The sequence below is a fragment of the Rana temporaria genome, chromosome 3 (genome assembly GCF_905171775.1).
Source record: "Rana temporaria chromosome 3, aRanTem1.1, whole genome shotgun sequence".
Lineage (NCBI taxonomy): Eukaryota > Metazoa > Chordata > Amphibia > Anura > Ranidae > Rana > Rana temporaria.
Genome location: NC_053491.1, coordinates 301,476,160 through 301,498,702, shown reverse-complemented (window position 1 = coordinate 301,498,702; position 22,543 = coordinate 301,476,160). Strand labels below are relative to the sequence as shown.

Genomic DNA, 22,543 nt, shown 5'->3' with positions numbered 1-22,543 from the left:
GTAAAGGACATACGTTCCGACGCCTCAGATGTTTAAGAATATGCCCCTTTGTCTTCTTCATTGCCCCATGAGAATGATTTTGAATGCGATGCTCCTCTTTCCCCAACCACTGCAGACATGTTATACAGTCTTACCCCACAAGACTTACAGAATGACTTGGGGAAAGGGCAAGAGGGATATTCTGTGAGGAGTAGGACAGGTAGCATTTCACTTTTTTCATCTGCTCCTAACTCCCCTTCTCCCTCTGTTATTGTGGAGGAAGAATTCTGTGAAGATGACAGTGACACCTAAAATCCCCAGCACCCCTTCCATGAGCAATAGCACTAGTTCACGAAGTGTAACAGTATTGGCAAGTGCAACAGCTTCCACCACTGGTGTGCTACCTGCTGCAGCTATATCAGACCTAAATAGAGATGAACAGGGTCAAGGGACTGGGTCAAGAATATGTTATCTTACCAACACAACATAGCACAAAGAAGCATACAGCTGGAAACGTGATTCTATGCAAGGTCGATTAGTTGGTCATTGCTGATCTGCATCCCGATGCCCGCCCGGGACCCCTCCCATTTGCCATCTCTGACCCTGGGGACAACAGGGCCCTCTCTGATCCTCCGCCTGTTTCATGACCATCTGTAATTGTCTCCAGTTTGAGTAATCTACCCTGCTGCCATGTTACTCAAGCCCTGGAAATGATGACTGCCCTTTGAACTGTTGACGAGTGTATGTGTATTCTGGTGGGGGGATAGCTGTATTGAACGGCGTGACTGGACACAATATGAATATACATGGGATTACCCTTTGCACATCAAAATAGTGTAGAGAAAAATCTCTTACATTTTCTAAGTTCAGCCTGATGATTAAATGTAAGTTAGTAACAATACATGGAATAGTTCATTTACATACAGTACATCACCTAATGAACCTAACAAGGAAAGCAAAAACTCCAGAAAACAATTATTTCTGATCAAATTTTTTTTTATTGAAAAGTAACAAACATGTATAAAAAGAAAACAAAATAAAAAAATTACAAACTTTGGTTTCCTTCCAACTTGGTCAGTATGCATTCAAGTGTGGAGTTTATGGCTCTCATATTCTCACACACCATCCTCCTCGTTGCCCGTTGGTACCTCTCCAGAGCCATATATTGCCGCATCTGCTGGCGATTGTGGAGGGCCAAGGAGTGAGACAGCCTCCTTAACTGTCTTTCTTGACAGTGGCACTTCACAATGCGCCGCAGAGGCTTGCATGGCTCTGGAGAGTGCGCGTGTCCTGGAGTAGGCTGCTGCATTGTGGAGGACGCGCCCGCGTCAATGGGTATGTCCTGGTTGGGGGATGCTGCTGAAGGGTGATGGAGATGATGCGCTGGAGAAACTGCTGGGGAGGAAGAATGGTGAGCCAAACCAGACGCGTCCAGGTCTTCGTCCACTGCATGTAAATCAAGAATGATTAATTCATCTTGATCTGTGAAGAAAAGAAAATATATTAGATAGATAATACAATAGAAATACACATGGCTTCTTCACCCTAACATTATATAAACGCAATTATCTTCCAGCCCTTGTAGACAATCATGTAACATCTTGAGATCTTTTCACTTACATACCATTCTTCAATATATGATATTCAGTGATATGCACATAATCAATTTGTGTGTAGGAGAGAGTGGTTTCTTTCTGTGTCAATTCGCTGTGTCATCCCAAGTTTGCATAGCTGTGCAGGAAGGTGTAGTACTTTACTGTACTCTGACCAGGGCATAGCTGAGTGTCCTCCCCAGGCCAGGCGGCCAGAATACAAAGGGATTCCCCTCTAAACATCAAGCAGTGTAAAGGGGAATCTACACAAGATTTTAGCAGCTTGGTGGCATGGCGCATCCACTAGGTCCCTATAGAAAATCTAAAGGTGTAATGGACACCTAAGTGCTGACCGACCACCACTAACTAATCTACCTTATCAAGAAAGACTGACTGACTGTCGCAAATATGGAAGAAAAAATATGCACTTGCAAGTAGAAAAACATTAGCTACACCAGCTATTAACATTACATACACCAAAGAGAAGCCATTTAAGCCATTGCATTAGGGACGACTTAAAAAAAGTTGTTTAATAAAATATAGCCGGCTACTAAGTTTTTAAAGTTGATAATTTTGTATGGCCACTTGGCCACTGATTGAATAAGCCCCACTCCTGTTCTAGGCTAGGTAGGTTACTCACTCCTGGTCTAGGCTAGTAGGTATAAAAGAGAATTTACAATTACTGAGCCTTCCATATCCTGGCAGCTGGTGCTTCATCTGCTCCTCTCTGATACTGCATTGTTGGTCTGGTCTCTCACAGAGCCTTTAAGACCTATGCAGGTCTCAATAATAATAACTTCAGAAGCCCTAGACCATTTAAGTGGAGGTGAGAGAGGGTGCATGGAAATGTGTACGACCACTGGGGATCCAAGGATCAGTATGTCTAAAACTTTTCAAACAAGACCACTAGACAAAATTGAGCAGTTAAATAAAAACTCCAGGATACATGTAAAATAAAAATATATCACTAAACTAAACAGCCTTCCCTATGTGCATTGCAAAACAATACACTGCAGAGTCTGAACTATAGCCTAAAGACTCAGACTTTTTATAGATATTTGACTGCACAAAGATCTACGAGGTCACAAGGCCATTTACAATTTTTTGCTTTAGATCAGGGGTCTCCAAACTTTTCAAACAAAGGGCCAGTTTATTGTCCTTCAGGCTTTAGGAGGCCCGGGTTGTGTCTGTGGCTAGCGGGGGTAGAAATGTTAGTGGCCCGGCATCAGTAAGAATAAATATGGCCTAAGGGTTAGTGGGCACTGGGCAATAGAACGTGTAGTGACCCTCTTAGTAGGAGGAATAATATCCCATCAATGGTATCAGTGGAGTAAATAATGCCCCATTGTTGGTGCCAGTGGGAGTAATAGTGTCCAAGGGATGGATAAAGGCTAGCAAGGGGCCACATCTAGCCCTTGGGCCACAGTTTGGAGACCCCTGCTTTAGAGATGCCAAAGGTGAGGCACCAGACATCATGAGGAAAGTGTTAATGCATGCATCAGGGGCATTCCAGAGATTGAACATGTCCAGGGACTGCCAGCCAATAGCTGGAGATTTTTGTCTGACATACCCCCTTCAGCCAGCTGTGTTATTCACAATGGCAGTGATTGGCTCAGACTGGGAATCTTAACTGCAGCAAGAAGGTGGCGTGATCAGGGAAGTGACGTTGAGGGTTTAACAAGCACAGGTAATGCTAACAGGAAGACTGGAATCAACTGCAGAGGCGGACTAATAAATAATTAATAATGGCAGCTCAACCAAAGCCTTGCAGAAGACATTTTTCTAGGTATGCCATCAGCATTTCATATTTAAAATACTATATTTGCCTGGAAAATACAAAAAAAAGTTATACTACTTACTCCCTGGACCTGACGCGCCTGGCTGTTGGACACCATCTTGAGCATCCCCAGCACTGCCAGCAGCTTCTCCAGGGCAGATCTCTTCCACCTCCTGCTCAGCCTCAGTAGCTGTTAATTATGAATAATATAGAAAAGAACATTACAATCTGCAGTGTACAACAATCTCACACATTAGTACAAGAACATTGAAAGATGTACGGTATGATCAATGATCATCACTCAGCAGCAGATACCAGCAAGATTATTATACTAACTTACATGTGGTCGTTGCCGCCTCAGCCTCCTCCTCCTGCGTCTCCCCCTCTGACTGGATGGCACCTATTTATTTAATAAAGGAGAAATGTTGAACGTTACAATGTTCAATCTTCAAAGAAACAATAATACTATAAAATGTATTATATTATCTCTATTAGCATGGCAATACAGGGCAGGCCAGTAGTCACTGGTCACTAATCTACAAGGCATTCACCATTTATAAAAAATCACTTAAAAAAAAAAAAGAGGTACTTACCTGTCCTGGTTCCAGCGACCACCACTGAACAGGCGCCTTAGTTCAGACCGCGACGTTCTGTCAAATTGCGTAAGTTACGCAAACGCTTACGTTACCTGACAGAGCATCGCAGAGGCTCAACCTGAGGCTGTCAGTGCACTGCTTGAGCGAGAAGCAATGACACTGAAATTTACAATGGAAGGCTGGACAAATGGAAAAGGACCCACTGTATAGTCAGTCACTAGTACCAGTGGTGCCCCATCCATAGGGGGCGCCCGTGCGCCGCCCCCCCTCCTGTAGTCCAAAAAAAAACAGGCCCTTTAAGAATGTTTATTTCCCTTAAAATTTATTTTTTACTTATACTAACTGCAGTGATGGAGGTTCGTCTATAGAGGGCGCTGCAGCGCCACCCCCTCTGGCTGTCGCAAATAACATACATTCATGTATTGCTTGAATGTATGGTATTGTTGCCAGCTGCCGCTGGTCTATTCAGATGGCCGGACCTTGGGCCCCCGGCTACCTGAATAACGGCAGCTGGTTGGCTGTGCGGAAGTGCCTATCAGAGCCAGCGTCAACAATGGTCACAGAGGCGACAAAGGGCACAGTTGCATCAATGGGTACAGTGGTGACAATGGGCACAGTGGCGACAATTAAAGGGCACAGTGACATGCACAGTGGCAACAATGGGCACAGTGTTAACAATTGCCGCAGTGGCTGCGTTTGATGGCATGGCACAGTGGTGATAATTGATGGCACAGTGACTGCATTTGATAGGCACAGTAAGGCTGCATTTATTTATTTTTTCGTTTGCGCCCCCCAAAAATTTGGAGCACCAGCCGCCACCGACGACGAGTACACTACTAGTACTACTACTAGTACACTACAGTACTTACTTCTTGGTGATGAAGAGGAGGACTCCAGCTCCTCCGCCCTCCGCTTCTGGCGGCGCTGGGCCTTGATACGATCTTTAAATAAAATCAAACACAACATGGTAAATGTTGGATGCTTGACAAATAAAATGCCCTGCACACAATGCAATCCTCAGACCAGGAAATAATATAGAAAAGAACATTACAATCTGCAGTGTACAACAATCTCACACATTAGTACAAGAACATTGAAAGATGTACGGAATGATCAATGATCATCACTCAGCAGCAGATACCAGCAAGATTATTATACTAACTTACATGTGGGCGTTGCCGCCTCAGCCTCCTCCTCCTGCGTCTCCCCCTCTGACTGGATGGCACCTATTTATTTAATAAAGGAGAAATGTTGAACGTTACAATGTTCAATCTTCAAAAAAACAATAATACTGTATAAAATGTATTATATTATCTCTATTAGCATGGCAATACAGGGCAGGCCAGTGGTCACTGGTCACTAATCTACAAGGCATTCACCATTTATAAAAAATCTGTTAAAAAAAAAGAAGAGGTACTTACCTGTCCTGGTTCCAGCGACCACCACTGAACAGGCGCCTTAGTTCAGACCGCGACGTTCTGTCAAATTGCGTAAGTTACGCAAACGCTTACGTTACCTGACAGAGCATCGCAGAGGCTCAACCTCAGGCTGTCAGTGCACTGCTTGAGCGAGAAGCAGTGACACTGAAATTGACAATGGAAGGCTGGACAAATGGAAAAGGACCCACTGTATAGTCAGTCACTAGTACCAGTGGTGGCCCATCTATAGGGGGCGCCCGGGCGCCACCCCCCTCCTGTAGTCCCAAAAAAAAACGGGCCCTTTAAGAATGTTTATTTTACAAAAAATTTATTTTTTACTTATACTAACTGCAGTGATGGCGGTCCGTCTATAGAGGGCGCTGCAGCGCCACCCCCTCTGGCTGTCGCAAATAACATACATTCATGTATTGCATGAATGTATGGTATTGTTGCCCCAGCTGCCGCTGGTCTATTCAGATGGCCGGACCTTGGGCGCCGGCTACCTGAACAACGGCAGCTGGTTGTCTGTGCGGAAGTGCCTATCAGAGCCAGCGTCAACAATGGTCACAGAGGCGACAAAGGGCACAGTTGCATCAATGGGTACAGTGGTGACAATGGGCACAGTGGCGACAATTAAAGGGCACAGTGACATGCACAGTGGCAACAATGGGCACAGTGTTAACAATTGCCGCAGTGGCTGCGTTTGATGGCATGGCACAGTGGTGATAATTGATGGCACAGTGGCTGCATTTGATAGGCACAGTGAGGCTGCATTTTTTTTTTTTCGTTTGCGCCCCCCAAAAATTTGGAGCACCAGCCGCCACCGAAACACTACTAGTACTACTACTAGTACACTACAGTACTTACTTCTTGGTGATGAAGAGGAGGACTCCAGCTCCTCCGCCCTCCGCTTCTGGCGGCGCTGGGCCTTGATACGATCTTTAAATAAAATCAAACACAACATGGTAAATGTTGGATGCTTGACAAATAAAATGCCCTGCACACAATGCAATCCTCAGACCAGGAAATAATATAGAAAAGAACATTACAATCTGCAGTGTACAACAATCTCACACATTAGTACAAGAACATTGAAAGATGTACGGAATGATCAATGATCATCACTCAGCAGCAGATACCAGCAAGATTATTATACTAACTTACATGTGGGCGTTGCCGCCTCAGCCTCCTCCTCCTGCGTCTCCCCCTCTGACTGGATGGCACCTATTTATTTAATAAAGGAGAAATGTTGAACGTTACAATGTTCAATCTTCAAAAAAACAATAATACTGTATAAAATGTATTATATTATCTCTATTAGCATGGCAATACAGGGCAGGCCAGTGGTCACTGGTCACTAATCTACAAGGCATTCACCATTTATAAAAAATCTGTTAAAAAAAAAAGAAGAGGTACTTACCTGTCCTGGTTCCAGCGACCACCACTGAACAGGCGCCTTAGTTCAGACCGCGACGTTCTGTCAAATTGCGTAAGTTACGCAAACGCTTACGTTACCTGACAGAGCATCGCAGAGGCTCAACCTGAGGCTGTCAGTGCACTGCTTGAGCGAGAAGCAGTGACACTGAAATTGACAATGGAAGGCTGGACAAATGGAAAAGGACCCACTGTATAGTCAGTCACTAGTACCAGTGGTGGCCCATCCATAGGGGGCGCCCGGGCGCCACCCCCCTCCTGTAGTCCCAAAAAAAAAACGGGCCCTTTAAGAATGTTTATTTTACAAAACATTTATTTTTTACTTATACTAACTGCAGTGATGGCGGTCCGTCTATAGAGGGCGCTGCAGCGCCACCCCCTCTGGCTGTCGCAAATAACATACATTCATGTATTGCATGAATGTATGGTATTGTTGCCCCAGCTGCCGCTGGTCTATTCAGATGGCCGGACCTTGGGCGCCGGCTACCTGAACAACGGCAGCTGGTTGTCTGTGCGGAAGTGCCTATCAGAGCCAGCGTCAACAATGGTCACAGAGGCGACAAAGGGCACAGTTGCATCAATGGGTACAGTGGTGACAATGGGCACAGTGGCGACAATTAAAGGGCACAGTGACATGCACAGTGGCAACAATGGGCACAGTGTTAACAATTGCCGCAGTGGCTGCGTTTGATGGCATGGCACAGTGGTGATAATTGATGGCACAGTGGCTGCATTTGATAGGCACAGTGAGGCTGCATTTTTTTTTTTTCGTTTGCGCCCCCCAAAAATTTGGAGCACCAGCCGCCACCGAAACACTACTAGTACTACTACTAGTACACTACAGTACTTACTTCTTGGTGATGAAGAGGAGGACTCCAGCTCCTCCGCCCTCCGCTTCTGGTGGCGCTGGGCCTTGATACGATCTTTAAATAAAATCAAACACAACATGGTAAATGTCGGATGCTTGAAACATAAAATGTCCTGCACACAATGCAATCCTGAGACCAACCTTGATGAGCCTGGAGCTGGGTGATCTCATCCTCCCCTATCCCCGATAAAAGGTCTGCCTCATGGGGCAGGAGAGACACCCGTTTTCCTCCACGCCCCGGCTGTCTGCGTTTGCGCACAATAGATCTGCAAAAAAAAAAGAGAAGAGACACGGGTTCCATAATTAAACTAGAATTGTAATCTGAAAATGACATCAACACATGATGAGACACATGTAGAATGAACCCATAGAATGAAACATGCAAATGGAATTATTGGATTAGGCGCACTTTTTCATGTAGCTTAAGATTTGTAAAAAAAGTGTTGGGGAAAAAGGGCGTGAATTTGATTTGGGTATTACATCGCAGGAGCGTGCAATTGTGTCATTTAAAGCTGCAGCACGCTAAATATAAATACAACAAGGTGGCCTGGTCAGAAAGGGGGCATAATCTACAGGTGTTCAAGTGTAAAATAAAAGCACTTACTGCTCTGATTAGTGATAAACTAAGAACAAATAAAATAACTGTCATGAAAATATTCCTCTTACAATGATCGTGGCGAATATATTTAACCGCTAGCGCCTGCACTATTGTCAAATGACAGCTACAGCACAGACCCCAATTGCTGGGAGGACATCAATATATGTCCTCCCCTTTACGTGCGCTCCGAGTGCCCCCTGCACGGCGCGCTGTGATCACCGAGTCACTGAGACTCGGGTGATCACGGATCCGAGTAAGGGGCCCGGTCCATGTGATCAGCTATCAGCCAATGACAGCTGATCACATGATCAAAACAAAGCTTGGTAATCTTTTTTTTCTCCTCATGGTCACAGCGTGAGTAGAAAAAAAAGGCGCTCACTGGCTGTTCAGTAAGGGACATCGATCCCCAGTGGAAGAGGCAATTCTGCCTCAGTGGACATAAGTACCACCTGTCAATGCCCACAGTGAACACCAGCAGTGCCACCTGTCAGTGCTATACTACCACCTATCAATGCCCATTACTGACACCTATCAGTGCCACCTATTAGTGCCAATTCTCAGTGCCCACCAGTTCCACCTATCAATGCCCTTCAGTGCCACCCATCTGTGCAAGCTCTGGGTGCCCACCAGTGCCGCCTTATTGGTGCCCACCAGTGCCGCCTTACCAGTGCCCAGTGGCGTTGCGTGGGTTGTCAGCGCCCGCCCGGGGCAAGGTAAGTACGTTTCGGCCCCCTAATCCGCTGACTTTTCGCACGCCCCGAGTCCATTCCCTTCCTACAATAGTACTGACCTGCCTGATTCCTATACTGACCACTATACTATACACTGACCTATCTTATTCCTATACTGACCCTTACACTAACCCACCTGATCAACCACTACTCTACACACTGACCTACCCGATTCCCCACAGACTGCTACACAATACACACTGACCACTACACAATAAACTAACCACTGACCGCTACGCAATACACACAGTGACCGCTACACAATAAACTACCCACTGACCGCTACACAATACACACTGACACTACAGCATTGGTGCATTTTACTATAAAGGCATTGGTGGACTACAAAGCCCAGCATTTTACTATTGGAGGCTTTGGTGGACTACAAGGCCCAGCATTTTACTATTGGAGGCATTGGTGGACTACAAGGTCCAGCATTTTCCTATAGGAGGCATTGGTGGACTACAAGGCCCAGCATTTTCCTATATGAGGCATTGGTGGACTACAAGGCCCAGCAGCTGGGCCTTGTAGTCCACCAAAGCCTCCTACAGTAAAATGCTGGGCCTTGTAGTCCACCAAAGCCACCTACAGTAAAATGCTGGGGCTTGTAGTCCACCAAAGCCTCCTACAATAAAATGCTGGGCCTTGTAGTCCACCAAAGCCTCCTTCAGTAAAATGCTGGGCCTTGTAGTCCACCAAAGCCTCCTACAGTAAAATGCTGGGGCTTGTAGTCCACCAAAGCCTCCTTCAGTAAAATGCTGGGCCTTGTAGTCCACCAAAGCCTCCTACAGTAAAATGCTGGGGCTTGTAGTCCACCAAAGCCTCCTACAGTACAATGCTGGGCCTTGTAGTCCACCAAAGCCTCCTAAAGTAAAATGATGGGCCTTGTAGTCCACCAAAGCCTCCTACAGTAAAATGCTGGGCCTTGTAGTCCACCAAAGCCACCTACAGTAAAATGCTGGGGCTTGTAGTCCACCAAAGCCTCCTACAATAAAATGCTGGGCCTTGTAGTCCACCAAAGCCTCCTTCAGTAAAATGCTGGGCCTTGTAGTCCACCAAAGCCTCCTACAGTAAAATGCTGGGGCTTGTAGTCCACCAAAGCCTCCTTCAGTAAAATGCTGGGCCTTGTAGTCCACCAAAGCCTCCTACAGTAAAATGCTGGGGCTTGTAGTCCACCAAAGCCTCCTACAGTACAATGCTGGGCCTTGTAGTCCACCAAAGTCTCCTAAAGTAAAATGATGGGCCTTGTAGTCCACCAAAGCCTCCTACAGTAAAATGCTGGGGATTGTAGTCCACCAAAGCCTCCTACAGTAAAATGCTGGGCCTTGTAGTCCACCAAAGCCTCCTAAAGTAAAATGCTGGGCCTTGTAGTCCACCAAAGCCTCCTAAAGTAAAATGCTTGGTAGTGGGCACATAGACTTTCCGGCTTCGGCTGCTCCCTCCCTAGTCTCCCCAGCTGAGCAGAGTCCCAGCCTCAGCCTGTAGCAGAGGCAGGGTGTGCGCTGGGACAGGCAGCCAGTCCCAGGCCTTCCCCAGCGCACACTCTGCTAAACCATTCTCCCCCACCCGGCATCACGTCCCAGCGAGTCACGACACGACACTTACTTGGCTGAGCGGGAGACCGGGAGTCCCTGCAGGCGCCGCCAGACTGCAGAGCGCGTCGCCATCTTGGAGCCTCCGCAGCGTGCGCCGTTGCTATGCCAAACAGGGCATCCCCTGCTTCCTTACAGGCGCGCCCGTGCCGGCCGTTGCGAGGTACTGGCGGGGGGGGGGCTGTGCGCACAGTGGAGGAGCCGCTCACTGTAATATCAGCAGAGCTGCCGGTTGCCGGCGTCCCCCCTCAGCTCAGCCCGGGGCAGACACACCCCCTGCCCCCCTGGTTGTTACGCCACGGCCAGTGCCCAACAGTGCAGTCCATCAGTGACGCCTTATCGGTGACCATCAGTGCAGCCCATGGGTGCCCATTGGTGCAGCCTTATCAGCGTACATCAATGAAGTGATCAAATACCACCAAAAGACAGCTCTATTTGTGGGAAAAAAAGTGCTTAAATTTTTTTTTGGAGCCACACGCAATTTTCAGTTAAAGCGACGCAGTGCCAAAACGCATAAAACTGGCACGATCATTTGGCAGCCAAATTCTCTGGGGCTGAACTGGTTAAAATGTAAAAAAATAAAAATAAATCAGACACGTTACTTACCGTTTTATGTCGCTGAATTTTTTACGACAGGCAGCCGGGTCACGCCGATGGTGATACATCTCCTCTACCTTTTTGGAGATCTCCTCCCACTTCTGCAATTTCCATTGCGGACTAGTCTCCCTGGAGCGGGGGCCACACAGCTGCATCCAGCAAGGAAGCGTTTCATTCACAAGTACCTGACACTCAATATGAGTCCAGGTAATGTTACGCTTCCTGCTGGATGCAGCCCTCCTGGAAGCTTTTTTTTTTGGTGATGGAGGGGCTGTGGAATGTGTTGCAGCTGCTGCAGCAGCAGTACTAGGCTCAGGTACCTCAGCCTCCATGACTGGGTCGAAATCCATGCCGTGGGATGCCGCCATATTGGTTGTGTTGGAGATGTAAAGCAGGAGATGGAGACTGGAGAAGATGGAGAAACGAAAGTGAAACCACGAAATTGAACGTGGAAGATTCGATGACGCTTCGAATCGCCGATTCTGACATCGAAATCACCGATTCTATCATCGAAGGCTTATGGTGTATATCGAAAGTGCTAGGCAGAGATCTACATTTTTAAATTTCGATGTTCCGTCGATTTTCAGACGACCGCGTTACAGCGAAAAACGAAATAAATCAAAACGATTTTCGGGAGTAACTAACTAAATAGATTTATTAAAAAAAAAAAAAAATTCTGACGAAAACGAAATTACAAAACAAAATCTTTCAGTTTCTGCCACGTGTGAAAGGGGCATTAAACATTTATAGCCAGATTCATAGAGACGTTTAAGCCGGCGTATCAGTAGATATGTTGCAAATTGTAGCGTATTTCTGGAAACCAGATACGCTTAAATTAGGCTAACATATGAGCGCCATAAATCTCCTACGCCGTCGTATCTTAGGGTGCAATTTTTCCGCTGGACGCTACGTGGCGCTTCCGTTGAGTTTGGCGTAGAATATGTAAATCACTAGATACGCCGATTCACAAACATACGCTTGCCCGTCGCAGTAAAGATACGCCGTTTACGTAAGGCGCTTTCCGGCGTAAAGTTAGTCGAACAAATAGTTGGCCTAGTCAATGTTAAGTATGGCCGTCGTTCCCGCGTCAAAATGTGAAAAATTTACGTTGTTTGCTTAAGTCGTCGGTGAATGGGGCTGAACGTAATTTACGTCCACGTCAAAACCAATACGTCCTTGCGGCGTACTTTGTAGAAATGCACAGCAGGATATGTACACGGACGGCACATGCGCCGTTCGTAAAAAAAACGTCAATCACGTGGGGTCACCAATTTACATAAAACACGCCCCCCCTCATTTGAATTAGGAGCTCTTACGCCGGCCCCATTTACGCTACCCTGCTGTAAGTTAGGAGGCAAGTACTTTGTGAATACAGCACTTGCCTCTCTGACTTAATGCGGCGTAGCGTAAAAACGATACGCTACGCCGCCTCAAAGATGCGCCGATCTCTCTGAATACAGCTATTATTTAACAGTTTTTGTTTTACAACAGTAGTATGCAACTAAGCTGATAGTATTCAGGGCCAGTTTTGCTGAAATGACAAACCGCTCCGAATAGGAACTATTGTCCCCCTTACCTGGGACTCTACAGTCTGCTGGTAGTGGTTATGCAGATATACCACATTTGTGTTCTTCTGCAGTTTACAACCCTGATAACAATGACAATACTGCTGTCTATTTAGTGGCAGAGAGTGTTAGTAGACTGTTCTCCTTTAAAAAAAAAATACTAAGCCAGTCATTTGTGAATGGATGGATTAAATCTTCACCTGATATGTAAAAAAAAATCCATGGAGTGCCCCCAATCCTCCTCCTCTGGTGTCCACCCACCACTGTTGCTTCTAAGTCATCCTTTTCAGTGATTTCCCCCAGTTACTAGGTGGTTCTTACAGGGATGCTCATATGGAATTTCTTTCTGTTGATCCTAGCTGCCATACTAGCAGACAGTGTGTCTTGTCTATAAGTCTCACGTTTTGCTTTGTTGGCCAGGTGCATCGTCTGCATGCCAGGGTTCCTCTCTCTCCCGAGCCCTAGTCGATCATCTGCCCATTCTGGTAAGTACCTAAAACGAATAGAAATGTTTTGCACTCTTGAAGATTTATTTTTACAATTCTTGTTGTACAACAAAACGTAGTATGCTACTATGCTGATAGTATTCAGGGCCAGTTCTCTGCTGAAATGACAAACCGCTCCGAATTGGAGCAATTATCCAACTTACCTGGGACTCTACAGTCTGCTGGTTAGGCAGATATACCACATTTGTGTTCTTCTGCAGTTTACAACCCTGACAACAATGACAATACTGCTGTCTATTTTGTGGCTGAGGCCCGGTACACACGACCGAGTTTCTCGGCAGAATTCAGCCAGAAACTCGATCGGAGCTGAATTCTGCCGAGAAACCCGGCCGTGTGTACACTGTCGGCCGACGAGTTCCTCGTCGAGCCAAATAGAGAACATGTTCTCTATTTCCTCGTTGTTCAATGAGGAAAGTTGGCTCGCCGAGATCCTTGGCGGCTTCACACAGAACTCGACGAGCAAAACGATGAGTTTTGCCCGTCGAGTTCCTCGGACGTGTGTACGGGGCCTGAGAGTGTCAGTAGACTGTTCTCCTTAAAAAAAAAATACTAAGCCAGTCATTTGTGAATGGATGGATTAAATCTTCACCTAATATGGAAAAAAAATGCATGGAGTGGCCCCAATCCTCCTCCTCTGGTGTCCATCACTGTTACTCCAAAGTCATCCTTCTCAGTGATTGTCCCCCAATAACTAGGTGGTTTCTTGGATTGCAATGGGGCTAAAGAAATTAAAACTGGAGTATTTCGGAGGTAGGAATCTCATCAACTAATTTATTTTAAGGGTTAAAGTTCAGAGATAAAATGCAGTAAGATATAAAAAAAGAAGCTAGGTTTAAAAAAAAAACTGTACACTTCATTTTTTTTCTTCATTAATATTAAACCCAAAAAAGTTAATGTTTGGGTTAATATCCCTAAAAGTTTACTGTATCTACAACATTACATTACCTTTTCATTTTTCCTTAACAGAGAGCCTTTATCGTTGGACATCTGTGCCAGGGATAACTTTCACTTTACTGGGAAAGCGAGAGAGAGAGATAGTTTGTTTGCTACATCAAGGGATATGGTTGAGAGAAAGTGAGAAGAAGAAAAGAGAGTGTTACATACATAGTGGACACAGTGTTTGGCGAGGGAAAGAGCTGGATCCATAAGAGGAAATGGTGGACAGAAAGAGATAAAATAGGAAAGTGGTAATAAACAAAAAGTGTATATTCAATGATTGACAAGACAGTAAGTTGGCAATGAGAAAGTTAATTACCTTTTATGGTAGAATCCAGAGGGGTAAGCTTTTCCGGTCTTGCTATGGACTGGAGTGTGATTTTCAGGAGTGCCCCAATCTGTGGCCAGCTAATGTGATGTCATGTGGTTGTTTGACATTATGGCAGCACATAGCAGCAGGCTGTCATCACAATGCCACAGGTCCAGTTCAAGGTGACACAAAGTAACGTTTTTTCTGATGTAGTGGGAGGGAGCAGTGGGAGTCGAGACAGTAACTATTTACTAGCCCATGCATGGACTTCTGATGTCTGTGTTATTTTTAATTTATTTAAAAAAAAAAAGTTATTGAGCACCACCAGTCCACCACTGCTAAGTTGTCAATCATGCTGATGTAAAATTAGAAGTGAGAACCGCTCACCTCATAGAACAATATCTGTGCAGCTGCACCACCAGAGTACTGGTACTGCAGGTTTAATGCAAACACTACATTTATTCTCGTTGGAGAAGCGACGATTGAGAGGAGGGGCCATGATAACGATCTACAAATACCTCAATGGGGATCCCAGCATAGGAAAAAAAAAAAAAGTCTCATAGACTGTAATAGGACACAGAGTCATACAATGAGAGGAGAAGCATTTTAAACTTAAACTTTGCAGGGGGGGTTTCACTATCAAGGCAATAAGGATGTGGAACACTTCCACAACCAGTGGTGGCTGCGGGGAGAATGATGGATACTTTTAAAAGAGTTTTGGGTATATATCTTAGGCCTCGTACAGACGAGCAAACATGTACGATGAAAACGGTCCACCATTCCAGTTTCAGCAGACATGTTCGGTCATCTGTACGGGGCCTTAAAGAACACACATACAGGGATATGGGAATTAATTATAAACACACGTACACTACACCTACAAAGGTTGAACTAGATGGACTATTGTCTTTATTCAGCCTACTGTAAGTAATAAGTATTCAAAACTAAAACATATTTTTTTTTTTTTTTTTTTACTTTTTATTGTTTTTTTGTGGCATAAGACTCCATTGTTTAGACTGTAAATGTGTTAGAACGCTTTATGTTAATCCTTCAAAAACGTGTAAGGAAACATAATAGGAAAAATGTAACGTAACACAGTGAACACAAATATGAAAAAACATTTTTGACTTTTATTCAGTATCATAGCTGAGAACTGGGTATTCCAGCTTGGGCAAATTGACTTTTAGGAATGCAAGTTTTTCCATTAGCTGGGGGGCCAGTTGAGAACGTTGGGGGCACAATATGTTCCCAGTAACAGAAAAAACACGTTCACTTTGAACACTGGTTGGTGGGCATGAGAGGAGTTCCTGGGCTACTTGAGAGAGAGCTGGCCAAATATCTCTTTTGTCATCCCAAAATTCTAAAGGATTTACGGTGGGGGGTAAAATGGCCTCTGCAAGGTATGTAGTTACCATGTCCTGCACACCAATTTTTTTATGGGAGGGAAGTCTGATGGGTCCCACTACGCTGCCTAGTGCCCGAACTAAAACAGAGGTAGACTGAGGAGTGGTTGCACTATTGCTATGGCTGCTGGACAGAGACACAGATTCATTTTCCTCCAGCTCTGCTTCTTCGTCCTCTTCCTCACGTCGAAGCCTGGAGATTTTGTAATGTTTCTCTCTGACCCTCTCTACCAATTTATCTCGCCAGAAGGTCAGGGAATTGGATGTCAGGGCCATCTTGCCCTTCATCCGTGGATCACAAAGAGTGGCCAACATAACTTCAGGGCATGAGTCTGTGAGGTTTTTCAGCCGCCTATTTAGTTCAACCTTACACCTCTTGAGCAGGGCCATTACTTCTGGCACATGTCCCCCAGGCAACACCTCCTTATAGGACAGAAGAGCATCGATGTTATTTACTAGATACGTCACGAGTGGTACTACTTCAGATATGCTGGCACTTTCTTGGCTCAGTTGTTCCGTGACAGCCTTGAAAGGCTTGAGTACTGACACAAGCTGAGCAATCATTGCCCAATCCTCCCTAGCAAGCGGTCTGTCAATACCAATGTAATGTTCGTTTGACATTGCATGAAGGGCCTTCTGCTGTTCGAGTATGCGTTCCAACATATCCAAAGTAGAATTCCATCTCGTGACAACATCAATTTTGAGGCGGTGCTCGTTCAGCCCTTGTTTTTTTTGCTATTTCTAAGGATATTGCTATCTTTCACACTGCGATGAAAGTGTGCTGCAATCTTGCGACATGAGTCAAGTAGTGTGGCCAGCTTTCCAGATGTGTTGTCCTCAGAAAGGGCATCTTTCACCACAAGATTTAGCAAATGGGCTGAGCAGCGCACACTCACATATTTTCCATCCCTTACAGCTTTAAGCATATTTGCCCCACCATCTGTAACGACAAAGCCCATCTCTGCATGAGTACCTGCCTGCTCTCCCAACCACTGTGCCACCATCCTCTTCAGAGATTGGAGAATGTTGTGGGAAGTGTGTTGCTCATCCATGACCTCAGCATGGAGAAGGAAGGAACGGTGCCCTTGCTTGGCTAAGGTGGCTGAGCCTCTTGGCCCAGAACATGCAATGTCTTGCGGCACCTTAGGTTGCCACCAATGTGCCGTCAGGGACAAAAAGGCATGCTGGCCACTTGGAGCACTCCATATATCTGTAGTAAAGTGCACCAACTGCCCAGGAGCCTTTGCCAGCTCCTCCTTCAACACTCCAACACATGAGCTGTAAAGCGATGGTATTACAGTACGGCTAAATGTTGTACGAGAAGGTACTTTGTAGCCGGGGGCCAAAGCTTGCATAAGTTGTTTAAAGGGCTCCCCTTCAACCAAATTAAAAGGAGCCCCTCCAACTGCTATGAGCTGTGCTATCAATCTGGTAACTTTACGGGACTGCTGGCGGGACAGGACTTTTGAATGAAAGGTACCAACTTGTTCAAGAGTCGCCTGTGTGTAAGTGGAATGGCGGGTATGTGACATCTGACTTGATGATGATGATGCTGTGACAGAAGTGGCATGAGAAATCTGTGCCTTAGCCTGGGTAGTACTGATAGCAACATCCAAAGCTGAACTTCCCCTAGTGGTGCATGGAGTAGAAGCCACACCATGTTCCTCCCTTAGTAGCACAGGTTTGTGGTGAGAGCGCATATGCTGATTCATGCCTGCATTTGTTAGATGTCCTATCTTTTGCCCACGGCTCACCTCCCGACTGCACAGCTTACATTTGGCTATGCGACCATCACCATTTGCTACAAAATGGTTCCATATTTGGGAACGGCGAGTGGAAGAGCCACTGGACGCAGGTGCTGAGGATTGCTCTTCTGAGGTTTTAGCAACCTGCTGTGCTGGGACAGCTGTTTGCGTGATGTTCCCTGCTGTGGACTGTGACTTGACCACAGGGGGCATAAAGATAGAGGGAATGGTGGGCTTGGTGGAAATGTCAGGCTTTGGAGGCCTACCCTGAATGGTGACACCAGTAGCATAACTTTTAGATACAAGGGCAGGAGACTCCAATATTAAAATTGGAGAGGATGGAGAGTCCATTAGAGGTGACATTTGTGGTGACGGTGACGGTGACGAATAAAGTAGGGGTGATTTACTGCTACACTCACGTCCATAGTCAGGCTGCTGAATGTCTACTTCCCCCAAATGAGTTCCCTCATTAGGATATATACTGATACTCTCAGAAATGGAAGAGCTTGCAGCAAATGTTGTGTTAGTGGCACTGGCAATAGAATTGGAAGTACTGTTGCTTGCTGTGGCAATGTCAGCAGAATTCTCCAAATGTAAGACCTCCATTTTTGGCTGTCTGTGTGGATTAACAGGCCATAAACCGTGTGCAGTCATTGCACGGCCTTTGCTGTAGAACTTGGAAGTTGTTACAGCTATGTTTGTACTGGTGGTTGTGTTTGTGGGTATGGGGTTACTAAACAGACGGCGCTTAGTAGGTGGCTTACTCTTTTTCTGCACACTGGCAGTATTAGCAGCTCCTCCAATTTTGCTAGTGATTGTTCTTTTTAGCTTAATAGGTGGGCTGCTCAGCTGACAACTCGGACTGTTTTCTCTCCTCCTTCTAACAGCTCGGCTGGACATCTGTTCAAGGTCAGAAGAAATAACACTAGTACCAGGCATGATATTATCTACTGCTGGACTGGTGGTGCTGCTGCTTGTGATGGTACCATGAGCGCTTTTGCTCAATGTGTGAGCAGTCTGACTCTGAGAAGGCTTCATCATAAAAACACAGCCAGAGCCTGTCCTCCTCAATCAAACAACTATGGTATGACAATCACACTGTCTGAAACAGTTACTCCACCACTTCACACACGACACAGCTATCTGATGATTACCTGACTTTATGACTGCAATTATTGTAAAAAAAAAAAATTAATCCTGCCACTATCTCTATCCCACTTTCTCGCTCCAAAACATCAATAGCACTAATACTTGTCAATTAATAAATTTTAAGACAGAGTCTATTCAAGGCAAATATAAAGGAAGGTACACCTCACCACACACAGGAGGACAGGACACTCTCTCTATCTGTGGTAAACCCTGCCATGTGGCATTATCTTAGATAGATCCTAGCCCCACCCACAATGAGAAATGAAAGTAGCTGATTGGGAGAAATGAAAGTAGCTGATTGGACATGGACAACATTGGACAATTCTTTCTGAATAAAGTGAATAGCACATTTTTTTTCGAATTCGAATTGTTTTTAGAATTCGATTCGAATTTTTTTTTTTTTTCGAATTCGCGTCGAATAGAATTTGATTCCGAATTAGCGTCGAATTTCGTCCGCTGGTTTTCGACGTTCGTTCGGATTCGGTTAATTCGTTAATATTGTGATTCGGCCGTTCGTATGCATACGAATGTCCGAATAATGAAAAATTTGTCCGAAATTCGATTCGGAACGAAACGAAATGCACATGCCTAGCCCTGACCCCATTGTCCTTACCCTCTCTACCAGGTATAAAGCCCACCTGGTCAGGGTGCACTATGGTTGTCATTAGCCCCTTCATGCGTTCGGCCAGTATCTTAGCATACAACTTTGTATCTGCATTTAATAGTGAGATGGGCCGGAAGTCTGAGTAAAGTTTACTATCATTACCCTCTTTTTTTATAACAGTGATTGTTGCTTCCAATGCCTCCCGGCTCATCTCATATTCTGCCCCCAGCCCATTAAAATAGTGGCAGAGTCTAGGGATCAATATAGTACCGAACTTTTGCAGGTACAAAGTCGTAAAGCCATCTGGGCCTGGGTAATTCCCCTTGGCTGACTTTTTTAGAGCGGTGCTCACCTCCTCCTCAGTTATGGGCTCTTCCATTTTTGCGGTTGCGTGGGCTTCTATCTTAGGTAAATTAGCTTTCTGAAGTACTGCTCTTATTTTGGCCTCTTTCTCTCCAGGGTTCCACTTCTTTTGTTGTACAGCATATAGATCTTCATAATAGTTTCTAAAAACTTTGGTTATATCCCTAGTTGAGTTAGCTAATTCCCCATTCTTTTTTTGGATCTTTTCGATAAAATTTCTGGTTTTCTTTCTTTGTACCATTCTAGCTAAATGCTTACTGGGTTTGTTCCCCCAAATGTATCTTTCTTTGTCCCTTCTATTAAGTAGTCTCCTTGTTTCTTGCTCTGAAAGTGCTCTGTATTCATCTCTTTTTAGGGACAGTGCGTGGAGAGTTTCTCTCTTTTGACCCTGTGTTTTATGATCTTGTTCTAATTTATGGATTTCTTCTGTTAAAGATTTTAATTTCCTGGTACTTTCTTTCTTTTTCCTTGCTCCCTCGGCAATAAAGATCCCTCTTACGTATGCTTTATGAGCGTCCCAAAGGGATGCCCCCGAGATCCCCTCCGTATCGTTCTCCCTAAAATAGAGCTCTAATTCCTTTTGGACTCTCCCGGCTACCTCTTCATCTTCAAGTAGGCTTTCGTCCAGTCTCCACACCGGTGGATTTGTTTGCTGTAGTGATGTACTGATTCTCAAAGTTATAGGGGCATGGTCTGAAATTGTCGTGATCTCAACCCCTGCATCGATTACCCTATCAAGTAGTCTATGATCTATGAGGATATAATCTATCCTCGAGTACGTCCCGTGCACAGGGGAGTAAAAAGTGTAGTCACGCGTTTTGGGATGTAGAGTTCGCCAAACATCAATCAGTTGGTTGTGTGAAATTCGTTGTTTCAATTCTTTTAATTGTTCACCATTAGTCCCCTGTGCCCGGGACGTACTATCAAGTATGGGGTCCAAGCAGCAATTGAGATCCCCCATTAGTACCACATGCCCTTCCTCAAAATCTTTTAATTTCCTTAGAATTTTATTTACGTATTTGACTGAGTTCACATTGGGGGCATAGACGTTTGCCAGGGTAAAATCCACTCCTCCTATTTTAACTTTCAAAAATAAAAATCTTCCTTCTGGATCAATCCGTCTATCCCCCAGTGTAAACCGTACATTATTTGCAAATCCTATAGCAACCCCACGTGATCTCTTTGATATTGTGTCTCCATAAAACCATGTGGGAAAATTGGGGGAGAACATCTTAATGTTGGACTCTGACGTTAAGTGGGTCTCCTGTACAAAGACGACATCCGCCTTATAATGCTCCAGTTCCTTCAGAATTTTGAGTCTCTTAACATGGGAGTTCAATCCTCTTACATTGTATGAAAGAAATCTAATGTCGGTCATTAAAGGAAAATATGGGTGAATCTACCTAGTTCTCGTGGAGTCTCCCACTCTCCACCCTCTCCCGCCCCCCTTCCCCTCCCTACCCTTGGCCCATTCTTGGCCTAGGAGCCGCTATTGGTATCCTCCTCCCCTTTACCATCAGCTCCACTCCTAGTGGTGGTGCTCAAGAGTACCCCATGACCGCCCTCCAGCCCGTCCCCTCCCCCCCTGCCCTATGTCCAGGCAACCTTGCCCCCTTTTTCTTTCTTTTATTTTTTTTTTCCCTTCCTTTTTTCCTTATTCAACCCAGTCCGGCAACTCTGGAACAATAAAGTCCATTTTTTGACAGAACCCCGTCAACTCTTCTGGGTATCTCAGTCGTGCGGTTACCCCCCCCTTTAGGCCAATGAGGCATGCAGGGAACCCCCATTGATATTTCACATTCTGCGAGCGCATTAGTTCCAATAGGGGTTTCAAGTGTCTTCTCCTTGTTAATGTTTCTTTCGATAGATCCGCAAAAATCTGAATCTCCTCCTCTTTGTATCTAATGGGGGGCTTCCCCCTCAGCCTGCCCCAGATCTCCGCTTTATCTTCATAGTTCCGAAATCGAACTATGACATCTCTCGGACCCTTTCTTTCTGTCTGTTTGGGGTTCCCAACTCGGTGTACCCGTTCAATTTTAAGAGGCTTTGCCTCTGCCGGTTTATCTAACAGGGGATTAAATATATTCATGATCTTCCTCAGGTCTTCTCCTTTCTCCTGAGTTAACGCACGGATTCTGAGGTTCTGTCGCCTGTTGCGATTTTCCTGGTCTTCTAGCCGGTACGCTAGCATTTTTTGATTTTCTGTCAGAGCTTGGACTTGTGTTTTTAATTTATCAAATTCACAGTCTTGTTCTTCAATTCTTTTTTCCGTCTCCTCCACTCTCTCTAATAGGCCTCCCAAATCCGTTCTTATGATGAAGTTTTCCATCCTGAGCAACATCACATTCATCTCAGCTTTCGATGGCGGCTTTGTCTCCTGACCTATCTCCTCCAACCTACTTTGCTCATGTTCACTTTCTGAGGTAGTTTCCCCTTTGGAGCGGTCCGCACTGTCTTCCCCTGTAATAGTCACGGTTTTCTTTTTTTCAGTTTTCTTTGCCGCCACCGGGCTTTTGGTGTTGCCCTCTTGGGTCATATAGTGCTGAATTGAGCTGGTCCCGGCTTTACTTTTAGGCCCCTTTGGGGCTGCGCCTCTCATGGACCTATTCATCTTGGTAGTTGGTCTAATTCTCTTCCCCAGTTTGGAGTTGTTCTGATCTCTTATTTCCTAGGCACTTTTACATCAACTCTATATATTGTAGATTGCACTCAGTGCGCCAAAGAAATGAGTGGAGATAAGCATTCAACAAAGCCAGAGATTATGCTCCACGTGCCAGAGT

At 45.3% G+C, this 22,543-nt stretch overlaps 2 protein-coding genes across 4 annotated transcripts in view; one reads left to right on the top strand and one right to left on the bottom strand.

Annotated features, from left to right (window-relative positions):
• The window catches only part of LOC120930266 (E3 ubiquitin-protein ligase Jade-2-like), a 1,253,604-nt gene that overhangs the window by 795,321 nt on the left and 435,740 nt on the right, over positions 1–22,543 (top strand). The gene's annotated exons all lie outside the window — the stretch shown is intronic.
• LOC120930264 lies at positions 1,007–11,847 on the bottom strand. 2 transcript variants are annotated; one of them, XM_040341488.1, is made up of 8 exons: positions 11,192–11,847; positions 7,806–7,930; positions 6,230–6,301; positions 5,111–5,170; positions 4,814–4,885; positions 3,689–3,748; positions 3,431–3,538; positions 1,007–1,461 (listed from the first exon to the last, which is right to left on the bottom strand). In XM_040341488.1, the coding sequence occupies exons 1-8, from the start codon at positions 11,548–11,550 to the stop codon at positions 1,025–1,027; spliced, it is 1,293 nt and encodes a 430-aa protein (XP_040197422.1). In that variant the 5' UTR covers positions 11,551–11,847; the 3' UTR covers positions 1,007–1,024. The 2 variants fall into 2 exon arrangements, with proteins under 2 accessions (XP_040197422.1, XP_040197423.1); XM_040341489.1 differs by lacking the exons at positions 3,689–3,748; positions 4,814–4,885.

Bases quoted from the DNA above. Each gene is read 5' to 3' on its own strand.
- LOC120930264 (XM_040341488.1), bottom strand. From the start codon at position 11,550: ATGGCGGCATCCCACGGCATGGATTTCGACCCAGTCATGGAGGCTGAG. The intron at 7,931-11,191 runs GTAAGTAACGTG...TTTTTTTTGCAG, and splicing joins AAATTCAGCGACATAAAACG to ATCTATTGTGCGCAAACGCA. The intron at 1,462-3,430 runs GTAAGTAGTATA...TTTTCTTCACAG, and splicing joins AGGCGCGTCAGGTCCAGGGA to ATCAAGATGAATTAATCATT.